The 23,360-nt window shown below is 38.6% G+C and overlaps 2 protein-coding genes across 5 annotated transcripts; both read left to right on the top strand.

Moving 5' to 3' along the window:
- The first annotated feature begins 18 nt into the window (after positions 1-18).
- On the top strand, positions 19-7,610 carry dnajc4 (DnaJ (Hsp40) homolog, subfamily C, member 4). 3 transcript variants are annotated; one of them, XM_027017606.3, is made up of 7 exons: positions 19-216; positions 793-904; positions 1,637-1,727; positions 2,821-2,999; positions 3,228-3,392; positions 5,984-6,070; positions 6,349-7,610. In XM_027017606.3, exons 2-7 carry the CDS (start codon positions 813-815, stop codon positions 6,443-6,445), a joined length of 711 nt encoding a protein of 236 aa, XP_026873407.2. In that variant the 5' UTR covers positions 19-216; positions 793-812; the 3' UTR covers positions 6,446-7,610. The 3 variants fall into 3 exon arrangements, with proteins under 3 accessions (XP_026873407.2, XP_026873399.2, XP_026873417.2); XM_027017598.3 differs by having other exon boundaries at positions 21-233; XM_027017616.3 differs by lacking the exon at positions 19-216 and adding an exon at positions 240-649.
- A 125-nt stretch (positions 7,611-7,735) lies between these two features.
- On the top strand, positions 7,736-21,531 carry vegfba (vascular endothelial growth factor Ba). 2 transcript variants are annotated; one of them, XM_027017748.3, is made up of 9 exons: positions 7,736-8,200; positions 8,758-9,993; positions 12,449-12,491; positions 12,731-12,927; positions 13,632-13,705; positions 14,447-14,479; positions 15,721-15,798; positions 18,318-18,512; positions 18,620-21,531. In XM_027017748.3, exons 2-9 carry the CDS (start codon positions 9,910-9,912, stop codon positions 18,639-18,641), a joined length of 726 nt encoding a protein of 241 aa, XP_026873549.2. In that variant the 5' UTR covers positions 7,736-8,200; positions 8,758-9,909; the 3' UTR covers positions 18,642-21,531. The 2 variants fall into 2 exon arrangements, with proteins under 2 accessions (XP_026873549.2, XP_081554912.1); XM_081698786.1 differs by lacking the exons at positions 7,736-8,200; positions 15,721-15,798 and having other exon boundaries at positions 8,530-9,993.
- Positions 21,532-23,360: the final 1,829 nt, after the last annotated feature.

Below are 23,360 nucleotides of genomic sequence, written 5' to 3'. Positions count from 1 at the left end.
AGAAAGGGTTAATTTGTTCTAAATGAGAACGCGAAGCAGCGACTGATCATATGACAAGCTGCTTGAGAAGGACATCAAATGGCTGACTGGAGTTTATGAAACTCCCTTCGTAGCTAGCTAGTTTATATTTGTTATGAAACTAGAGGTTTATGTTAATTCCTATATAGCTATTTCTGTGGCGGTTGTCAAGACAAGCGATTAATTTGTGGCTACAAGGTTTAATATTTAATCACGTGTGTATGCATAAACTGTGTTTTGGGCTAGTTTACATAACCTTTTTCATTAGTAGCTCGGTCAGCTGTGGTTGCTGGCTAACAGATGAAAGCTAGACTTAGCCGAGCTAAGTTATTCTTGCCATCTGTTTTGAGATGGTAAAAATGTAACAATTTACAATTCATCGTCGAAATTTTCTTGTGAAAACTAGGTTAAACCTTAGCTAGGTTAGCTATCTAACTATGCAGTTAACTAACTGCAGGACGAGCAAACCTGTAACTAGACTAGCAAGTAAACTAGCATTAATATTCGCCTTTTGTTTGTAATGATAACTAAGCTCATCTTTGTATTTGATAGCTAGGTTAGCTAGCTAGCCACCAATACAATTTGTAGCTAATATACCCTATATATTTGGAAACATCAAAAGATAAGCTAGGTATTTAAACCTGTGTGGTTTTCTACACACACAAAAAAAGCTGATTCCTATTAAAGGAGGAATCACCTACACAGGTCTATGCATACTGTGTGTGTGTCTGTGTGTAGTTCTCTTATTAGTGTATACCATCTCTGTCTCTTTAGGTTTTCCTTTGGGTAGCATTATGCAAGTGGAGGCAAACCTGCGCATTTGTCAGAGATGTCTGTGGCACTATAAGTGCACTCTGCACCTGTTATCACTTTCTGCTGCCCACAGGCTAGTTTTTTGTTACTTTAACAATGTAATTCTACACAATGATTATGTGCATTAATCCATGCTTCATATTACGTCGTTTCCCGTTGTCATTGTAAATTCCATTTGTAGAACTACTAGATATAAATAGAGAAAGAGATTAAAAATTGCAGTAAAGTACATAGAGTTCTCTGGATATTTTTAATATCTCTCTACAGCTCTTACTAGAGTACACTGCAGTTATTCACCTGGATGCTTCTCTCTCTCTCTCTCTCTCTCTCTCTCTCTCTCTCTCTCTCTCTCTATATATATATATATATATATATATATATATATATATGAGAAAATAAAGTAATTTTAGAATTTTGTAAAATGACTTTATAAAATAACTATACTGTAAATTTAGCTTTATGTTCCACACAAAAGTTAATGTATGAATCAAAGTAGTAGTCTTGAGTAGTAGTAGTAAATCAAAATCTTTAGTGGACTAGCATTTAATGTGAACCCAACTGGAAGGCCTAATTCCTCTTTTATGCAGAATCTAGATAATCAGAATTCTACTTAAATTAGAATGCATGGAACTGAATTTTCATGCTGACTTGGCAACAGAAAGGCTTTTGTCTGTCACTGTAACTGAATAATATATATAATATTATTGTTATTTTTCCAATATACATAGTGGCTCCTTTTGGAATAACATATAAAGAGTTATCTAGATAGTTAATTGCTTTTTTTGCTCCTTTGTATGTTTTTCAGGTCATCAACGAGTTACTATGATGTTCTTGGTGTTAAGCCTGATGCATCGCTGGAAGAAATAAAAAATGCATTTTTTGACAAGTCCAAAAAGGTTCATCTTTGACATTATATTAATTGTACTTGAATTTTATCTTCTTAAAAATATTAATATAGAAGTGATGAGAATAAAAATGAGATTTAAAATCTCTTAATGTGTTAAATTGTGTTGTAGAGGTCAATGTAGTGCAACACATCCCTACTAGTCTGAGTTCCCACTTAGCCAAAAGTGGCATTTTATAGAAAAGCAAAAGTGGTTATTGAAGTTGTTTCTGGCTTTGGCTTGCTTGATGGGTCTCAATTGATTAGATTACATTTGCTCTGGGATCAGTTATACTCAGCCTACTGTGGTCATGGTTTTGAGAGGGGTTGCTTTATCATGTGAGCCATGGTCAGGGCTGTGAAGGACAGTTTCTGTTTTTACCTTCTTAAATATACTTTGGTTTCTACATTGTCTACATGCAGGCATATTTAAGATATTTTGACTCAAAGGACATGTCGGTGTTAGCATCTTAGTCTATGATTTTATCTTATTCTATGATTTTTTGGAAGTGTGCATATGTGTACAACATATTTGTGTGTGTGTATATGAAGATTAATGTGCATGTATGTATGCCTATGTACATAACTTTGTATTTGGCTGTGTAAGAGTGAGGTGAATGCATTCTCTGTGTGTGTTTGGTGCAGGTGTAATGGTGTTTTTTTTTTCTGTAAGCAAAATGTAGTAGAAAGCATGATAGAGCTAACTTAGAGTTAAGGAGAGCTGAGAGGAGGAAACTGGTAGCTCAATGGTTAAGATACTTAATCAGAAGGTTGCCAGTTCAATGCCTGTCAATGTCAAGTTGCCTTGTTGGGCCCCTGGGCCCTTAACCCTCACTTGCTCAAGTTTTATTCAGTCATAATTGTAAGTCGCTTTGGATAAAAGTGTCAGGTGAAAATGAAAGTCAAAGAAAATGCTGTTTTGTTTTTGTGTCTCAGTTAACTCACCCAGTTTTATCTACTATGTTTTATGTTCTGGTTGTTGTATTCATTTTTAGTGTACTTCAGGAAAAAAACAACAACAACTTCTGAATCTGTTTGTTATTCTGTTTTCCTAATTGTAAGGCTTTAATATGAAAATGTGACTCTCAATTGTTTTTTCCATCTAGCTGCACCCTGACAGAAATCCTTCAGACCCAAGCTTTCATTCCCAATTTGTGAAACTGAATGAGGCATACCGGATGCTCAGCAAAGATGGAACCAGGAGGGAGTACGACCTCAGGCTGAGGCATCACTACTCTAGACACCCAAATGTCAGACCCTCTTCCAGATATACGCACAACCCCAGGTAAGCTTCACTACTAACAACTCTCCTGGCACTTGGGCATTTATCATTACTTTGCTTTGCTGTTGTTCAGTTTATTAGCTATAGTATGGGGTAAAAAGCTTACAGCAGAACCATTTGCTTGTATTTAAGCAGTGGTTATCGTTGTGTACACGTGTGTGTGTGTGTGTGTGTGTGTGTGTGTGTGTGTATGCGTTGGGTCTGTCCTATTTTCTTGCCTCTCTCTCTCAGCACTGCGGAGACTGCTGAGCACATGCATTACTGGGAGCAGTTCAGACATTCCCAGGACTACACAGAAAAAGAGTGGCAGAGGAAGAGGAAGAAGAATTTACATCTGGTGGGCTACTGCTTCATCGCCATGCTCCTCAGCTGTGGTGCTCACTACATTGGATTCAGGTAGTGTCTAAAGTGTAGGACACTATGGCAAGAGTTATAGCTTTGGTAATGCTAATACACTGTAGCAGAATACTGCCTGGCAAAAACGTAGTCTTGCCTCTAAAATATAAAATACCCAAGTGTTATTTAGGTTTGCAGCAAACAATTATTGCAGCATTCTGTTGATTATGTTTTCAATTAATTATGTGGTCCAGAAGCTTGTACTGGTAATGATATGAAATTATCAGGCAAGAACAAAATAGCTGTAGCACATATATCAATTAAGTATACAGTCATGGGCAAAAGTTGAGACTGACACAAATTTTGGTTTTCACAAAGTTTACAGCCTCAGTTTTTTTTAGATGCTTTTCAGATGTTTATATGGTATAGTAAAGTACAATTATAAGTATTTCATAAGTTTTAACCTTTTATTGACAGATACATCCAGTTTAAGCAAAGACTTAATATTTACAGTGTTGACCCTTTTTTAAGACTTCTGCAAATCACCTTGGAAAGCTAGATATCAGCTTCTGGGCAAAATCTTGACTGATGGCAACCCATTATTGCCTAATCAGTGCTTGGAGTTGATCATAGTTTCTGTGTTTGTTTGTCCATCCTCTTTTTGAAGATTGACTACAGGTTCTCGATGGGATTGAGATCTGGGGAGTTTCCTGGCCATGGACCCAAAATATCCATGTTTTGTTCACCGAGCCACTTGGTTATCACTTTTGCCTTGTGACATGGTGCTCCGTCATGCTGGAAAAAGCTCTTGATTCAATAAATGGGTGATTTAGGTGCTATCTTACAACCAGCAATGTCCTTGCCTGTGAAGCCCTTTTCATGAAATGCAATGATGGCAGCATGTTTTTCCTTGGTGGTAACCATGGTTAACAGAAGAAAACTTCAAGCACCACCACCCTATTAAAGCAACCAGTCTGCTCTTCCAATCAGCATGACAGGGTGATATCAGCTGCCTTTTCCTCATTAACACTTTCTCCTGAGCTAAGGAGAAGGTCGCTAAAATTATGTTAGCAGGCCATTTTGTGGCAGGGCTGAAATGCAGTGGCTGGAATGCATTAATTTTTGTGATTAAGTTCATTTTCATGGCAAGGAATCACTTTGCAATTAATTACAATTCATCTGATCACTCTTCACAATGTAGAGTTAATGCAAATTGCCACCATAAAAACTGAAGCAGCAAACTGTGAAAAACAAAATTTGTGCTAGTCTGAAACATTTTGGCCATGACTGTAAATCTCTCAGCACTACCAAACATGTCTGTGTAATCTGGGTACCGTGACAAGGCTCACTGGGATGGCTGTATTCACACAAGATGATCTAACAGTGTTTCTCAATCTATGAACTAAACTAGTTGTACCCAGTGCAGTTGTACTGGAAGCTAGATTAGAGCAACAAATGTGGACTAGTTGGTGAAACACTAATGTCTAATACTGCCTTAAGGCAGGGATCGGTTCTTGATCGAGAAAAGACAGCTTGATACAGTGCTTCACACACTGGTAGATTTGAGAAGTGTCAGTGTCTCACAGGGTAGGCAGCACAAAAACTAACACCAAGGTAGAAGTTAGAAAGTGCATCTTCTGGTGCAGTATGAGATTGGTGGTCTTCATGGCTCTGCATCAGATATGCATCTAAAATGTGTCATGTTTGCTTTTGAAATATGATCTTGATTGTAAAATGTATTTATTTATTTATTCTTTTAATAAGGGCTCTTTGATCACCTGCATTTTATTTAAATTGTACAAACAAAGTCATTCAACAGTTTTAGTTTGAAGAAGAAAAAAAAACTTTAAACATCTGTTGCTGCTGGAAGATTAACATTGCTACCATCATGGATTGATTTTCCTGAATCCTAATTCATCACCCTGTGTTGTTCCTCTTATAATTTTGAACTTTTGCAGTGCTGTTACTGGGGTAACCATGATGGGAATTATGTCAGTTAAATCATTTAGATCACAATAGCTCTAAAACATTCATTTGGCTAAAGGGCTTTTTATTAAATGATGTGTTCATTATGAACATTTTCACAAAGTTGGTGACACCAACATCATGGCAACCCAAATTCGTCCTTGTGCAGTAGTAACTGATAGAATACTTGATAATGTTTCTGTTTGCTTTTTTAAAGTCTGACACAGGACTGTATTGTATGTTCAATGCCATTCCCTGGTTCCTGTTGTTTATTTATTTATGTCTGTCATAATATGCTTAATGTTTTCACACCTGGACCAGGACTGAGTATCACATAGCAAATATATATCACCGGCTGACAGATAATAGTTTAAGAAAAAAAAAGAATGTTCTGTGGGCCTCAGTAGACACAATGTAACACAGAGACCAACACAGGAAATGGATGAACAGACTTATAATACTGCTTCTAATATGCATTGGTTTTCACAGCAACGTGTCATATTCTACACTACACAGAAGTGAAACTGTTTTGAGTCCATGTGTCATTGCAAGACAACATAACTGAATATAGTGCCCTACCCCGTAGTGGCTATTAAAGGAAAACAGAATTGCATATATGTTTTGACTGTAATGTGTTTTTTTTAGTAGCTCTCCTGTAATACAGAATTATGCTATTACCTTTGTAGGAAGCTGGAAGATATACATAACAATTTCATGGATGAGAAAGACAGAGTCATCACTGAAATCTACAAAGAGACCAAAGAGAGAGCCAGGTGTGAAAGCTGACATATATTAACATACATGTACATTTACAAATGATCAAAGAAGAAAGAATATTTTATGTAAATTGAGAAAGCAAAATAAAAATCAAGAATCTAAGAAATTAAGTAATTAAATCTGCTTATACATGAGATATATTGGTTCATGAGCAATATCTGTTTTGTAGCAAGAGTGTTATTTAAGAAACATTTCTGCTTAGAAATTTGCACTTGAACAGTGACCACAGATCTTAACTCTAATCTGGGATTTTTGAACAATTTAACTTTTGCAGAGTGAATGGATTTAAGAAGCAGCAGGAAATCATGAGGCAGAAACATGCAGAGTTTCTGGAAAAATACAAGATACACAAAAGTGACAAAGAGAAATAGAAATGTTCTACAAACATGAGACGAGAGTGTATATAGTGGTAATGTTTGCATCTAGTGGATGGGACAAATGTGTTGTGTTGGAGGATTAAAATAAACATGAGGACATCACATGTGACCCTTTGCTGATGAACACTTTCAGAATACTATGATTTACATTTTTTTCATTCATTATTTTCCAGAATGAATTACAAAAGCAAGCATAAGACATGCTTTTCATTGAAGAGTGAGTTTAATGAACACAGTGTTGTCAGTTAAGGCCAACTGGTCACTATTTAGCAACACAGCCAAGCAAGTTACTGCTTCTTGTTCACAGTAGGTATCATTTACCAACGTGTACAGCATGACTGACGGTACTGTGCTGCATTTCAGCTGCACCTGGCTAGACACTTATGGAAACAATGTATTCCTGTAGCTCATAATGCTACGTTCTAATGCCAATTGTACTTCACAATGCTAAGTTCTTTCTCTATCTGTCTGTATGAATGTTTAACAGGATCCAAAGCAACTTAAAATTGTGGCCAAAGTACAATTCAAGCAATAACGGGGTAAGGGCCTTGCTTAGGGGCCCAACACTGGTAGCTTAGCAATGGTCGGGGTTGAACTGGAAACCTTCTAATTAGTGGACCAGTACGTTAACTGTTGAGCTACAACAAGTTCTATCAAATTTAAATCCTGCCCAAAATGTTTTTCATGTTGCTTAACTAGACAATCTTACGTGCGAAAGGTATACTATTTGCTTTCCAAAACAAGAAACATGTATTACTGATTTTTATGTGAGACAGCCCAAATCAAACCTGATTGTCAACTGGCTGGCATTAGAAAGCCTGAAGCTCTTCAAAACATTTTCAGATAAATGACAGAGCATGAAGGCAAATATTGAAAGTGCTTTCTCGGTGGACTGTAACTTTGGCAGAATGAGTATGACATTCTAATTAGCTGATCCAGTTAAACACTCACAGTGTAACTTTGTATCCTCTAATGTGGTGTGCTTTGCAGCTATATAGAATTGTTATAGACATGTGCTTCCCTATGTTCAACACTAAGGAGTTCCTTATGAAATTAATAGCCAATACATTTTTTCTGGAGGGGAATTAGAGCTTGTATTTTTGTTTGTCACTATTTCCTACAGTGTAGAATAAATAAATTATTACAATTCTACTCATCACATGTGATGTAACGCTTACTTAACCATTACCCTCTCTTTGTGAATATTCAACTGATATCAGTATGGTCTTTTTTCTTTTTCTTTTTTCTTTTATTAAGGCCTGAAGCACACCAAAAAATGAGCAAATATTTGTTGCAGAATTACTCAACTTTGCTTGTGTAATTGAAAGCAAAGAAAACCCATGTTTTTTCTCCTAAAAATAGTTTGTTGTTGAGTGTTAGTTTTACAAATAATGCTTTTCTTTTTCAAGTGTGCTTTTTTTTGCACTGCAGAGTTTAGTTTTACACTGTAAAAGTTTAAGATCGTGTCTACTGTGAGGTTCCCCAAATTGTGCAAGTCAAATTCCTTAATGTTAAAATAATAATAATTTGTAATAATAATCTTGGCATTTTTGAGAAACCCATTTCAGTTGAAGAACCTCATTCAGATGGTGCATTCAGGAATGCTCTGTGCGGATGTTGACATTGAGGGCCTTTTCCCCTCTAACTCCAGGGTTTAGACTGCACTCTGATCTGATTGGCTGATAATGCGCACAGGCCCATATGCAGGTGCAGTACTCCTAAACTGATCTTGCAGATACCAGTTCTCAGGTATGAGTCTGACTTTAACCACTGAACAGAGGGTACTGGAAGGGGTCTTTGGGGCCTAATTTTGAATGGGATCATGAAAATTTGCTTGTGGCCAAGCTGATCTAACAAATGTAGATGTAAGATTGTTGGAAAATTTGGCAAGATTATGGAGGCTTCTCGCAGACTAATTAACAATCACAAATCATAATTTTGGTGCTGTTTTTTTTTGGTGGTGGTGGTGGTGGTGGTGGTGGGGGGGGGGGGTTTGCAAAAGTCCTTTAGGTGGTATTATATTATTATAGCAGTAAGCTCAGTTGGCCCTCCCCGGTCTGTAACGCACACTAGAGCAGATAACGGCCCGCATTCCATGATCCCACATGTGGCTTGTGCCCCACATAACCCAAACATACTTATCCATGACGCCGGGGGTCTTCAGATGAAAGCGATGAGTGGGCCATGTTAAGCAGTTATGGGTTAAGCTAGTATTTAAATTTACCCCTCTGGCCTGAATTGTTTTAACTTGAAGCATTGCGCTTCAATTGTAGTACAGAGCGCTGACGTCTGCCATTCTGTTTCAGGATATAAAATATCTGAAGAAAGAATTTCGAGCCGAAAAACAAACAACTTTAGCCCAAGTTTGCAATGCAAAAGCTTCGAACAGGACCGAGAAAACCTGAGTTAATTATTGGCAAACCAAACGATGAGTGGAAGAAGGATTACACCTGTACCAGATTCTGCGCGAGCAAGGTCTACGTCTGAGGGGGAAAAAAAGTTGGCAGCGAGACGGTTACGCGCTGCTTCGAGTTGCAGAGCGTGCGTGTCTAGTTCGGTCCTGAAGGGCAAGGAGGAGGAAAACGGCGAAATCTAACGAGCAATTGCTTAATCATATTCTATTCCAGCTTGTGATTCTTTGCACTTTGGCTGCTCACAGCGTATTGCTAATTTACCGTCCACGATAAAAATTTTTTAAAAAAAGAATTGTTTTGTGCGTAAAGAAAAACGTCATCATATCTCAGCTAAACAGCGTCGTCGGAGGGTAGGCACGATTTCAGTTGTGACCTACAGCTACCACGATATCTGCGACGAAAAGCGGGACTGAAGCAGGACGCGTGTGACACAGGGAAATCGTTCTTGGCACATTTGAAGGATTTAACTGCACTGAATATGTTTGTACCCTGGATTATGTGGATATAGCTTTTAATAATGAGACTGTCTAGTGGCCTGCTGCTGTTTGATCGACCTTCTTCCTATGCCTCATGTTAGCCAGTAAACGCAATCTATGGAATTATAACGGCGCACACAAACTCTCTGTACAGAGTGAGTGGACGTTCATTTGGATTTATTTAAACTGTTGCCTGGAAGTTGCTGAGATACCGGGCACGTTTCTGTGACAGAGAAGTGTCAGCGTGTCGCTAATTTTAAAACCAACTTCAGTAATTAGGGTGCCAGCGCCTGGGAGGACTGACTACAAATCCGCCCTGGGAACTTCAGAAATTTACATTTTTAATACCTGTCTTTTGTTCGTTCACATGAAGCAATGACAATGGCAATGGTCGCCGTGTGCTTTGAAGACATGCATAGTGCATTTTCACGGTCTCGGTTTTGGGAACTGGTTTCATGGAATATAACATTTGAGAACCAAGAAAAGTAACAAAGGCTGGAGACTAAGAGGACAATTGGTTCAGCTATTTAATATAAAGAACTATTTTCCACTCGCTTGGTGAATAACAATGGGCACCAGGCTGCAAGTTATTCTGGGAATGTTTCAGTTCGTCTCGCTCACTAGAATACCAACTCAGTGTGCCAAGGCACCGGTAAGAATACGACATTAATTTGGATAAGATAGCCTATATTTGTTATTTCCCACCCAAGACTGCGTATGAGGAAACGCTGATATTCAGTAAACTACAAAATCTCCTGCTCCCATTAATGAAAAGTAATCAACGAAAGATCAGTTTTCATTTAATTCTTAATTGTTTTCGCATTTTATTGCTGAACATGCCCAACACTTTTCTGATTTTCTGTTTAAATAATCTCAGGGTCATTGACATTTACCATGTCAAAGGTTCTTAATTTTAAACGAGCATGGCGCACAGAATAAAAACTATAGTTCATTAACCTAGCTAATTACGTGTTTGGTTGTAGGATGATTTAACGTGCATGACAAAATATCGTCAATGTTAAAAGGACGCCTTTAGTACGTGACCTTTACTATTTGTAAACTGACATTAACTGAGTGAACGTTAGTCTAGAGCACTAATGGCATGTTTGTTCTTGATATGTGCGCACTGAATAGCACACAATAAAACTAAAAGGTTGTGTGTTGCTTCCTGAATGGTTGTGTACCTATCCTGCTTAACTAGAAGAGACTGCATGATTCTCGGTAGTCTGTGGGTCTACGTGAAATCGTTGCCATGTTTTATGGCAGCAAATACTGTGACTATACATTTTTAGACTTTATTATGTCATTATGTCTCAGCTTTCTCTACTTCTAAAAGCTAACAAGACCGCTGTAACTATTGATCAGTGTAATGCTGCGTATTGTTTCATTGCCTGTGACTTGCAGTTCTTAGATTATTAACAGCTGTTATATTTAGGGTCATTAATTACCGTATGAATTGTATGTTAAGAATAAGTCATGGGCTTATGCATTGTAGTCTGACGTGTGCACTGACTTGCGATTTATTAGGTAAACTTCGTTGCACCTGCTCAAGGTGTCTACATAAACACGCGCATTTCGTCTCTCTCTCTCTCTCTCTCTCTCTCTCTCTCTCTCTCTCTCTCTCTCTCTCTCACATACTTGTAATTACACCTCACGCGACAGTTGTCATACCGTTACCACCAGGTGGGAAGACGATGATGTAATCCGCTAACCACACTCAGTTTTTAATGCGTGTACTCCTTTTCCAATTTGACTAAAATTGGAAAAAGGTCCAGAAATGGTTCTGTTTTCCGTTATTGTGTGAGGGACTGGCAGACAGGCCGCAGGTTAGAGCCGCTGTCCGTGCGTCGATTTTCTGTGCTGGGTATCAACAGCCCACTGACGTAGCCAGTGCAAGCTGCTGCTGCAGCTGAGATGGCGCGTGTGCGTGTGGGGGGGAAGTGCCAGCCTCCCTGCCAGTTCTTATCTTGGCGGCCGTATTTCACATTGGCTCTGTGGCAGAAGGGGAGATGCAAATTTTAGTGGTATTTACCTCGTATTGCAACATAATCACGGTCTAATTTAATCTCTGATTCAACACTGTACACAGCACCAGTTGTGTGTAAACCTCAGTACATTTATTTTGTAAAAGGCCTATACAGAGGTACTCTTATTCAGTTTTTGTTACTCAGTTTACTTTTACATTCTCAATGTTAAGCACTACAATAATTATCAACATCTATTTATGCAGAAACCTGCATTTACATACTTGAATGTACACCCCCATATATATAGGTAGGTATAAATGTGTGTGCATGTACCATAACAGGCCATATAAGGATTGTCACACATGCATCAGAAATTGCACACACATTCATTTACTCAAAAACACTTACCAACTCGGGCAAAGGCAAAACATGCTTTCTCTCTGTGTGTGTGGATTTGTGTCGCAGTACAAAGTCTGTTCTCTCCAAGCTGTGACCTTGTTCTGGAGTGTGGACTCAACAGTACTGGGGGGGGGATGTTCATGGGAATGCATGTTAACTTTCTAATCTTATTTTACTGCACATCCATACATGGCATTAGTTTAATACATCATATATTTCACAAACCCATTTGAATGAATGTCATATTGAAATCTTTACATTAAAACTAAGCTAATGTCATATTCACTGGTTTATCATCTGATATATATCTTATCAGTGTTTGCATTACTGACACCCATGTTCTTTCATAATTTCTTTTTTATTTTATTTAGGTTAAATTGTTATGTGTTCAATTTGAAATATTAGGCAAGTTACATCAGTTAGACAGACACGTCAGTGTCCATAGCACTCAGATGGATTCAGAGATGGCATTACTTAAATTCATCAGTTGTGGGAAACCATTGTTGAATGGTTAACGATCAGTCAATACATTTTGAGTGGATTTTTTATTTCAGTTTGGATTGTAGACTATAAACTATATATTAAAGAAATGTATTGAACCTATTTTTTTTTTTATATGTTCCACATTATTAACTTATGAGAGCCATTAAAGATGCTGCTGAGTGTGTTTTTTGCCATGTTTTTAGTTACTATGTCTTACTTCTGCTATGTCTTACTGCATCTGTGTGTCTCCTCTTCCAGTTAGTTCACTGGCAGACCACGGAGAGTCACACATCAGGACAAGGTACATGTCTCCACTCCCTGATTCAAAACCATATGAGGCTAGAGTGTTGAGAGGACAAAAATTCTGGATGCATGTGTATTGTTCTGGGCAACCTGTTAGGAGAGATCACTGTGAGCTATTGGGATTATATGTTTATTTATTTTCCCTGACATGCTCCACTTTCCCATTTAGTGATTATAAAATGTTTAACTCCTCTTACAGTTTCCAATGTCCTTTATATACCCCCACCTCTCTATCAGTGGTCAGATGGTTGGATGTGTATCAGAAGAGTGGTTGCCAGCCTAGGGAGACGTTGGTGGAGGTGTGGCAGGAGTTCCCATGGGAGACGCATCACCTCTTCTTGCCATCGTGTGTGTCACTGAGACGCTGTGGGGGCTGCTGCTCTGATGAGGCGCTCGAATGCGTACCCTCACACACAGATACACTCACCATGGAGGTACACCACATACCCTTATTAGCTAGTCTCACAGACCCCAATCTCTCACAGACTCAGGTCTCTCACTCCCATATAGACACAGTTACACCAGCAATAAACTAGAATATATGTACACATATACATTTTGACAATTTTTGTGATACATACCACACACACACACTGATAAATTCACTATGGAGGTCAATCAAACACCATATGTAAATGCTCTAATTGAATATATATGTGCACAGAAATATGCACATTATACTGACAGTGTACATGCTATCCTCTATGCACATGTACCAACAGTATACCCAAAATCTTAATGTACAAAGATTGGTAGACTAGACATAACAATAAAAAAGGTTTCCTTTGCATGCACCCACATACCAACTGTCTCCAGACAAAGTGAGATCTCAAAATCTCACTCAATATGTCAGAAAAACTGTTTAAAAGGATGTGCATACAAGCGCGCGCACACACACACACACACACACACACACACACACACACACACTCACACACAGCATGAGGCTGTCATATATATTCAGATAGGGGTGGATAAAGTCTCCTGTGGAATGAACAGGGCTGGATAGGACTCTGATCACGTACTGGTTTAGGAGATTGAAGAAGAAAAGATGGAGTCATTACTATGCAGAGCTGTGTGTGTGTATTCTGTCTGTGTTTTAATGCTGACTCCTAATAACCATTCTTTTTCTTTTCAGCTTATGAAAACCACATACATGAATTATGAACTAGTGCAGTTACCCTTCATAGAACATACTCAGTGTGAGTGCAGGTGAGCACACACACAAACATCCATGTACATGAACTATCCATCACCTGTCTGACATACTGACTTATATACACATTCTGAAGGTGACTCTGTGTTTGGTGCAGTCTTTCTGTAACATAATGAAAAAAGAACAGATTCAGATATGCCAAGCACGATTTTGCATACAAGAGGATTCACACATACACTCCCACCTTTGATATGTGCAAAAAGCCCCTGCTTTACTTTGGAGCCCTTTTCATTTGCAGTCAGAAAGACCTATACCCCCACCAAACTGAGTAGCCCCCCAAAAGCCCCCTTTTCTGGCATCCAGCTGAGCTGTTTATATCAGAGCTTTTGGAGGTCATTATATGATTTGCATCAAAAGCTCTTTCTAAGTTCAGGGGGTTAGAATCAGGGTCAGGGGTGGAGCTGGGTGTTCAGTGAGATCATTTACATTTAGACCCTTTGCTTTTCTCCCATTGTAAAATGCAGCTGCCTTGTATACACTGGGACTCAGCATTCTGAACCCATCAAACACAACATTAACTTGCCAGGGTTGAGTTTCTCAACCCTGCATGGTTTACACACTACCATTGCAACTTTATCTACTTCACTCAGTTTTTCTACCATTATGTATACAGTACTCAAGCTTATCCTGTGACATCATTGGAATATTGAGGCTACATTGTAAGTGGTGCCCTCTTAATTCCTGATTTCACCAAATTAAATGTTTTCACTCTGTACTATTTATCTGTTTTCCTATAGACTAAAAGCAGACCTTCACATACAGCCAACAAGGTAAAGTGTGTGTGTGTGTGTGTGTGTGTGTGTGTGTGTGTGTGTGTGTGTGTGTGTGTATCTGTCTGTGTTTGAGTATATGTCACGATGGAGCATTAGCCACTCACAGTTTATACAAACACACACACACACACTCCCTCTCCCTCCTTCTCTTCTCTTCTCTTCTGTTCTCTTCTCTTTCTCTCTCTCTCTTGGAGTTGTCTTCCCCAGCTTCATGAGGTAGTCACCTATGAAACTTAATAGTAATTGCAGTGTACTGTAGTAAGAGATGTAGAAATAGCCAAAACTGTAGTGAAGTACACAGTGTTTCCACAGAAACTGTAACTGAAATCCTTGTGTACTTCTCTGAATCTCTCTATAATATATGTAGAAAACAATACAAAATGGACAGAGGGATGCTGGCAGGACACGTTGAGTGGCACAAGCAAGTTGCAGGGATCATATACAAATATATGCAAGGCACAGAGAGAGAGGTGGAATGACCAAAGCTAACATCCTGTGTGACCTGAAGATCCAGAAAGACAAGCAGATACGATGCACAAAACAGTATTGTGTCAATTCCAAACTTCCAGAGAAATGAACATTAGAAGCGTGGAAGGTTAACACCAAGTTTGTCCCGGTGGTGATAAGGGCACTTGGGACTCTAACCCCTAAGCTGGAGTAACAGATCCCAGGAATGAGAATGTCAATATCGGTGACTGTGATCCTAGGAATGGAAAAAACAGTGCACTGCACCTTCAATCTGACAGGTTTCTCTGTTAGAATGCCCGAGTAAAAAATAACATCAGAGATATATATATATATATAAAATGCCCAATGTAAATCATCACCTCGAATGAGCGAAAGCCATTCGAAAAAAAAGCAGAAGCACAGTGCCATGCAATGGACTTGTCCAAGCTGAAGTGGCTAAGAGAAATGAGCGTGGGGCTTGGCTTTTCCCACTGGCCCTGGAAGAGAATGCAGCTGGCCTGTGTCTGCAAAGCTGGATGTGAGTCAGAATCCAGAACTCCTTCTGAGCTGAGAAACAAGACATTCATTTTATTGCTTAATTAGGCCATCGGCCTCTCACGGGCTTCCAAGAAGCCTAGAAATCAGAGGAATTAAGAAAGGAAGTCACTTGACACCGAAATCCGTCATTCTGATGTTTGCAGCATCGGTTGTGACACCGTTAAGCAGAGACTGTGTTGTTGCATGGAACTTCAGTTAGTGAAGTTCACTAACTGGTCTTTTTTGTCTGAAAGGCAAGGCCCACGACCAGCCAGAAGAGGGAGAAAAAGGGGGAAACCAAAACGAAAGAAACCTGTGAAGATAAAACCTTCGTATGTTTTTCTATAATTCATGGAATATATATTTTAATTGTTATACCTTTGGTAAGCCCAGAAGCAGCTTTGTTTGCTATGTCATTCATATGACATTAAATTGATGAAATCAAAATGTGTCTCAAAATACAACACATAACAGACTTTACTTACCACCTCGGAGCACACAACTTTTCATTCTTACTATCTGGTTTAAGTTCTAAAAGGGTAAAAGGGTAGATATAAAAATGCTTTTGTTTGTATATGTTATATACACTGCACATACACTGTGTGCACAAATTTAAGGCAATTTTTATTTATGAGGATTCATTTTATTATTGAACAACTACAGTGCTCTTGGTCAATCCAAAATGTTAATAAAACCTAAAACCTGAATATTTAAGAAAGTAAAAGTGAAGTTTTGGCTTTCTTAGGAGAATATCTATGTGTGCATAATTATTGGGCAACTATTAGTGTGCAGAATTATTATGCAACTAAATGAAAAACAGGCATTTTCCCGTCTCACTTGTTTATTTTCATCTGTTAAAGTGAGAATAATAAACAACTCAGAATTTACAAATAATCATTTCTGACATTTCAAAAAAGGGGGGGGGGACCAATATAGCCATCCTTATTTTCAATAACAGTCATAAGCCTTCCATTCGTGGAGTCTGTCAGTTTCTTAATCTGTTGACAATCAACTTTTTGTGCAGCAGCAACCACAGCCTCCCAGACACCATTCAGAGAGCTGTACTGTTTTCCTTCACTGTAAATCTCCCATTTAAGAAGGTCCCATAGGTTCTCAATAGGGTTTAGGTCAGGTGAGGAAGGAGGCCATTTAGGCCTTTACTGGCTAGCCGTGCAGTGGAGTACTTCGATACATGCAATGGAGCATTGCCCTGCATAAAAATCTTGGTCTTCTTGAAAGATGCAGACTTTTTCCTGTACCACTGCTTGAAGAAAGTGTCTTCTAAAAACTGGCAGTAGGTTTGGGAGTTGATTTTGAAACCATATTCCACCCAAAAAGGTCCAACTAGCTCATCTTTAATAATAGCAGCACATAGCAGTACTTCACCTCCACCTTGCTGGCATCTGAGTCGAAGTGGAGCTCTGTGCCCGTTACTGATCCAGCTATCTGGACCATCAAGAGTCACTCTTTTGTCTCATCAGTCCATAAAATCTTTGAAAAATCTGTCTTCAGATATTTCTTGGCCCAGTCTTGATGTTTCACCTTATGTGTCTTGTTCAGTGGTGGTCAGGTTTTAGCTTACCTTACCTTGGTCATGTCTCTGAGTACTGAACACCTTGTACTTCTGGGCACACCAGGTAGGTTGCAGTTCTGGAATATGACAGCACTGGAGTATAATGGGTTCCTGGTCACTTCACATTTGATTCTTATCAAATCTTTGGCAGTTAATTTGCGTCTTTTTTGGCCAACACATTTCTTGCGACCCTGTTGACTATTTGCAACAAAACATTTTATAGTTTTGTGATCATTTTAAGAGTGCTGCATCCCTCTGAAAGACTTTTTACAATTTTTGACTTTTCAGAGTCAGTTAAATCTATTTTTGGCCCATTTTGCCAGAGGAAAATAAGATATCTAATAATTAAATATGCTTAAATCCAATAAGCATTCATGTTTATACAGCCTGGAGTTGGAAAATATGCATAAAAATGCTTATATGGTCAAAATACTCTCTTGCCTAATAATTGTGCACACAGTATATAGGCACACCCTACTCACTTCCAATGGATAATTCTATTCTGAGAGAGGAGTTAACAGAATCCCCCTGTACCATCATCACATATATGAAGGGGGCCAGCAGAGGCACTTTTGATACTTTAGCATCATCTCTCCATCACCGCTATCCATTGTTCACCCCTCCTAGAGTCAGTGGCCAGTGTGAAATCAGTCTTATTTGTAAACCAGAACACAGCCAGCCCCAGCCTAGCTCCCAGCCTGCTAAAGTGCTTGAACTCAGACAGAGATAGATTTCCTCCATAATTAACCAACTCAGCTGCAGACTTCCTCTCTTGCCTTCCAGTTTACTTGCATGGGGGGAAGAGGCAGCCCTGTCAGCCTGTTCGCACATTAAAAAGTGTCATGAAAAGGGCACTATGAAGCTACCAGGCACCCAGTAGATTTTATTGTGGTGGCCATGTTGCATCACTGGTGCTGTCCTATTTTTGCTGTAAGGCATGTAAGTTGAGCACGAGAGGAGAGATTCAGACCCTCATACACTGTTAATTCATGTTATTTAACATCGGTTTAGCAAGGGATGATAGTTTTAACTCTATGGGGATTAGTTCTATGGCTGCTTTGGCTCTATCTTTACGATATATTTTCATTATATTTGTATCATCGTGACAGGGGCACTTATTTCATATCTATGAGCTATAAAATGTTGCCTTTCAGAAAAGCAGCTTATTTATAATTGTTTATGTTGTTTACATTTCCTTCATTAGTCAGTCATTTGGTTTTGTTGTTCATAGTTTACAGGCATTAGAAGCACATTTAACCAGTCTTGTTTCCTTGATAGGACTCCAGCACCTATTACTCCGCTCCCTACTCTCCTCCCACGGAGCGCCCCACCTCCTTTTCCTAATGCAGAGAAGTGCCCTCCTTGCCCTGCACGCAGGATGACATCACAGCCTCCTCACTGTGCATGCGCATGCACCCTGAGGGAGGTGAGCTGCACCAAGAGAGGCAAGCGACTCAACCAGCACAACTGCAGGTAAATGCACACACACACACACACATAGTTTGACCTAAAGTAATCCTAAAGTAATTGAGAGTATGCATTTTTTGCTCCTCATTCAGTTTTTTGTTTTGACATTTCAGATGTGAGTCCATACAACTGTGATGAACTGAGGTTACAAGTATGACCTCATCCATCTTTTGGGAAGGGAAAATGTTTATCCATGCTCAGTATCTTTATCATGGAGCTGTGGATTTAACCCATCAACAGCAGATGGATTTAACCACATGAACCCTGTCCTCCCTGCTGCTCTGCATCACCTACAAATGTAGTACAGTATTAGATGCATGTATTCAGATTGGTAACTACCAGTACTGGTGTGTGTATTCTATTAGTCATCAAATCTCATCACTTCTAAAGCATTATACTGCAACAGTCCATCATGTGTACTCATGTCTACTGTGATACACATGTGTGGTGAGTGCAGTCACAGGAGAAGGATGATGTATTTAATGACACATTCCCACATCTTTGCTCAGCTTTAACTTAGGGATAATATACACGATTAAAATAAGAACATCAAGCCTCCTGATTAGCCAGCCTGAGTGTATTGCTGTGAGAGTCCATGCTACAGCTCAATAGTTGATCCATGTGGCTTGTAGATCCATCATCCATCAAGTATTTCCCTTCATAGGGACGTTTATCCATATGAACCTGTTGCTGGTTGAAATTATATCAGTCATCTGACTGGATTTGACTTCATAAGAACTTAATACTAATAATCATTAGTGTAAATGTAATGGAAATTGTATTCTGAATTCTGACTCATTGTTTTAACCACAATTAAGAGGTAATTTTAGCTTTTTTTTTTTTTACCCAATTTTAAAAAAAATTATTTTTAAAAAATGACCCATAACAGAATATTTGAACCCAAGAAACTCAAAGAACTCAAATGCCAAGATTTAAGTTATGTCAAAAGAACTTATATGGATATTTCCCATCTGCTCCATCCATATGTACTGTGTCTGGAGAGGGGGTTGTACAGAGATGTTCCAAATGGATGGACAGGCATCTGTGTGGTCTGCATATTGAATGATAAGGATCTGTATGTCAGGCCTGATTTATTCTCAGCTCTCGTGAGCCCATCACGTGGACTCAGGGAGTTTATCAATGGGGCTTTTTGTGTTTGTTTGATTCACTTTTTGTCTCATTCTGTCCTTTGGAGGATGAATGAATCTTTGCCGAAGACCAGGCAGTGAGGAGAATGTCAATGGTAAAGAGACCTGGATTCATTCCACTGGTGCTTGCAACACTCACAGAAACAATTCTCACACGTACCCATACACAATCTTTTGCCTCGCATTTACGCCTCCTGTTTTTTTCTCTTTCTTCCTCTTTTAACACACCTACACACAGATTCACAGTTAACACTCTTTTAAATCTCTAATATTTCTACCTCTCTGTCTCTCATGCTCTAACACACAAACAGGTAAAGATAAGCTTCTTTGTTAATATTAAGAGAAGAAAAAAAGTATTTTATATGTTTGTATTCAATTGTTATGTAAGTTCTACTAATGTTATTGTACTCACATTTTATTCATTTGCAGAGAAATGGTGTTTGTTTTGTTTTCAAAGTCTGTTAATCTTTCTTAAAGAATCAGCCTGGGTGGCCCACTATGAGACACATTCTTTACCCTGCCATAGATGGGTGTGGGAAGTCTGTGTAGAGCTTGAACAATAAAAGCAAAGGAGAGAACCCAGCCCTGAAACAGAGAGGGAAGTTTGTTTAATCAACTTCAACAGCTGTACATATACAAATATATGATTAAAAAAACACGATTATAGGATTTTTTTTAGTTTAAGAATTTGTTGCATTCTGCACTGACTATAGAGTATCCAAACTATAATGTATTTATTTTTATATTGAGTTGCATTTTATATCAAGCTTTTCACTGTTGCTTTGGGATCTATTTTGTGAGCTAAATAAATATGTGTATACTACAACTGTGATATTGTCAGAAAATTAGATGTGATATAATTCAATATTTTGAAGAATCATTCATTAATCATATCCATTTCTCGATGCTCAGGTCCATAAATATGAATTCAACTATGAGAAGTTGTAAATATATAGTATTTAGGTGAAGGCAATGGACAGTGTTTTAAACAATATGCATAATCTTTGCCACAGGTGCTTCATCATGTAGCTCATCCACCTAAGATGCACCTGAGTAATATTGAGGTTTCTGCAATAATAATAGGATGAAGAGCCCTTAAAGAGATGGGTTGTTGATTATACATATGCAATAATGTAAATAGAAAGATCCCTGACCTAGTCCTCTCTTCAAGCTATGGATATGGCTTTGCTTGTTTTGTATAACTAATTTTTGACCTGTGGATTTGTGTAATTGGATTATTTTGAGTTTTCGTCCAACGTGGATGAGACACTAGGGTGTCCTGTCTTTTGGTGTCCTATTTTTTCCTCAGTCTGTAATTCACTGCCTAGGTAAATTATTCTAAACATCGTCCCGCAAAGGTAATATCAGCTACCGCACTCACTGTACAGTTAACTAAATGTACACATGTATAAACAAGTGCATAATTGAAATAAATGGAAATATGATAAGCAAGTTCAAGATATATGTACTGTATAAGAATGTACTAGTTATCGTCATTGTTTCTGTGCACCTTTATTAATGTACAGAATGTTCTAGGATCTAACTGTGTTCTGATTTTGTTCTGTGAGTAAAGATACATGGCTTTCAAAGAGAGCTGAAACCAAACGAGAAGCCACGCTACAGAGCTCCACTCTATTCCGTGTAATCCATACTGTATGTGTCTAACAGTAACAATCGTCTTACTGCTGCTACACCATTTGTGCCCTATTTTCCTGTTGATAACAAGTCTGTTTTACAGTATACAGTCTGACATAATCTGCATTATGTCTACATCATGTACATAAAGCTGACTTACAGTATATTTAGTAGATATCCAGTCAGCCACCACCATAGTGAAATGTTCTATATATGGTATTATTAAAATCAAATGTCCTATTTTTGAGAAAGTTCTGTGGTTATTGAGGGCTCTAAAAATGCTCTCTCCCTCCACATCTCTCTGCAACACACCTGTGTCCCTGTCCCTGTCTTGCATCTTTGCCTGATTCATTGTGCTTGTCTGTCATTTTAGCCTGAACCCAATGTACTGTCCCCCCCCCCTCTCTCTCTCTCTCTTGCTCTCTCTCGCTCTCTCTCATCCTCATTGTTTAATGGTAATGAAAGACAAACATGCTGATAATTATTGAGTGCCTCGGGAGGCAGCTTCATCCACACAGTGATGTGAGAAATAATATTATCACTTACCCTCCTCTTGCCTCATTGCTGAGTCAGTCCCTCTGACTTGCTAACACACAACACACACACATGACATGACTCAGCTAATATGGCATTGCTAATGTCACCTGTCCTCAGCCTTAATAAAACACAGCCACACAGCCGCCGCACATTTATCTAGCATTCTCTCCGCCTTTCTGGAAGTTATTGCAATTGGATCAGCTGGACTATTGCAAAATATTGGCTTTCACTACCATGTGTTGTTGGCAGTTTTATAAAGGTCACTTCTCTTAGCTAGCATGTTACATAGCCAAGTGACCCTGCAGCACTCTGTATTTGCACACTTGGGGGGATTGAGTTTAGCATAGTCATAGATATCTGATTCTGATGACATTATCAACACCCAGCATCACTTGTGTGTGTGTGTGTGTGTGTGTGTGTGTGAAGCAGCCAATCTCTAAATACTGATGCAGGTTTACCTGTTTGCGAGGCCTCTGTGCCAGGACTAATTTTAGCTCCCTGCACAAGATTAGGAAAAAGCAGAGAGAGACAGGAGACAAAGGAAGAAAGATAGAGAGTGAATGAGAGACAGAGAGTAAGGAGAAAAAGAAAGAGAAAAATAAGGAGGGAGACATCGAGAACCAGAATGAGTCATCCTTAATGAGACGAGGGTACATGTCCATGTTTTCTGGCTGTCTTGGACTCACACTCTAGTCTCCTAATCTCTATGAGATATATCATTGTAAAAATTTCCATCTGAAAGCAAGGTCTTCAATCCATGTATTTCTCTGTGTGATTCATTCTCTCTGTCTCTCTGTCTGTCTGTCTCTCTTTCTCTTTTTCTCTCTCTCTCTCTCTCTCTCTCTCTCTCTCTCTCTCTCTCTCTCTCTCTCACTGTGGCAGTAATGATAAATGATAAAACACCAGCCATGTTTATACTATGACTCTTTGTTGAAGCAGCTGTGCTCAGGGAGGTTCTGGATGGTATCTGGACAACATGAATGTACGTGCATGCCTGTTTTGATGGTATCTGTGAGAGACAACAACACCAGCCATATGTATATGTAAGAGAAACACTGACAGAAACATTTCTTTGTTTGAGTTCATAATAATTATTAATATTATATATAATTATATATTATATATATAATTTTTAGATTATAATTCTATATATAATGTGATTGTTCTGATGAGTAAATCACAGGAATGTGAAGTGTATTTCCATCTGTAATGATGATATAAATAAAGAAAATTATTTTTCCATGAACACGCTCTTGCATGAATATCAAAAAACACAGATCTCCATTATGACTGAAGAGAAATTCATGTGGTAACAAAACGACACTTTGGAAGAGGGGACACAATAGACTGAGCATGCTGCTGCTTGCTGAGATACATAATACAGGTCCAAGTGTGTTTGAGTGATAACATAACAGTTATAACAAGTGACAGTTCTCTCAAAGGTTTTTTCTCCCTCTTGCAACCACCCCAGCTCTCTTTCTTATCTTAATGTACGTTCTAGTTCATCTATGTATTTAGCTGAACTGAACTAAAC

This window comes from Electrophorus electricus, chromosome 16 (assembly GCF_041902795.1).
Source record: "Electrophorus electricus isolate QZ-2024a chromosome 16, ASM4190279v1, whole genome shotgun sequence".
NCBI classification, from domain to species: Eukaryota; Metazoa; Chordata; class Actinopteri; order Gymnotiformes; family Gymnotidae; genus Electrophorus; species Electrophorus electricus.
Note: the sequence above shows the minus strand (reverse complement) of the source record. Positions and strands in the feature narration are given on the sequence as shown.

Bases quoted from the DNA above. Each gene is read 5' to 3' on its own strand.
- vegfba (XM_027017748.3), top strand. From the start codon at position 9,910: ATGGGCACCAGGCTGCAAGTTATTCTGGGAATGTTTCAGTTCGTCTCG. The intron at 12,492-12,730 runs GTACATGTCTCC...CCTCTCTATCAG, and splicing joins GAGTCACACATCAGGACAAG to TGGTCAGATGGTTGGATGTG. The intron at 15,799-18,317 runs GTATGTTTTTCT...TTTCCTTGATAG, and splicing joins CCTGTGAAGATAAAACCTTC to GACTCCAGCACCTATTACTC.
- dnajc4 (XM_027017606.3), top strand. From the start codon at position 813: ATGCAAGTGGAGGCAAACCTGCGCATTTGTCAGAGATGTCTGTGGCAC. The intron at 905-1,636 runs GCTAGTTTTTTG...TATGTTTTTCAG, and splicing joins TCACTTTCTGCTGCCCACAG to GTCATCAACGAGTTACTATG. The intron at 6,071-6,348 runs GTGTGAAAGCTG...TAACTTTTGCAG, and splicing joins GAGACCAAAGAGAGAGCCAG to AGTGAATGGATTTAAGAAGC.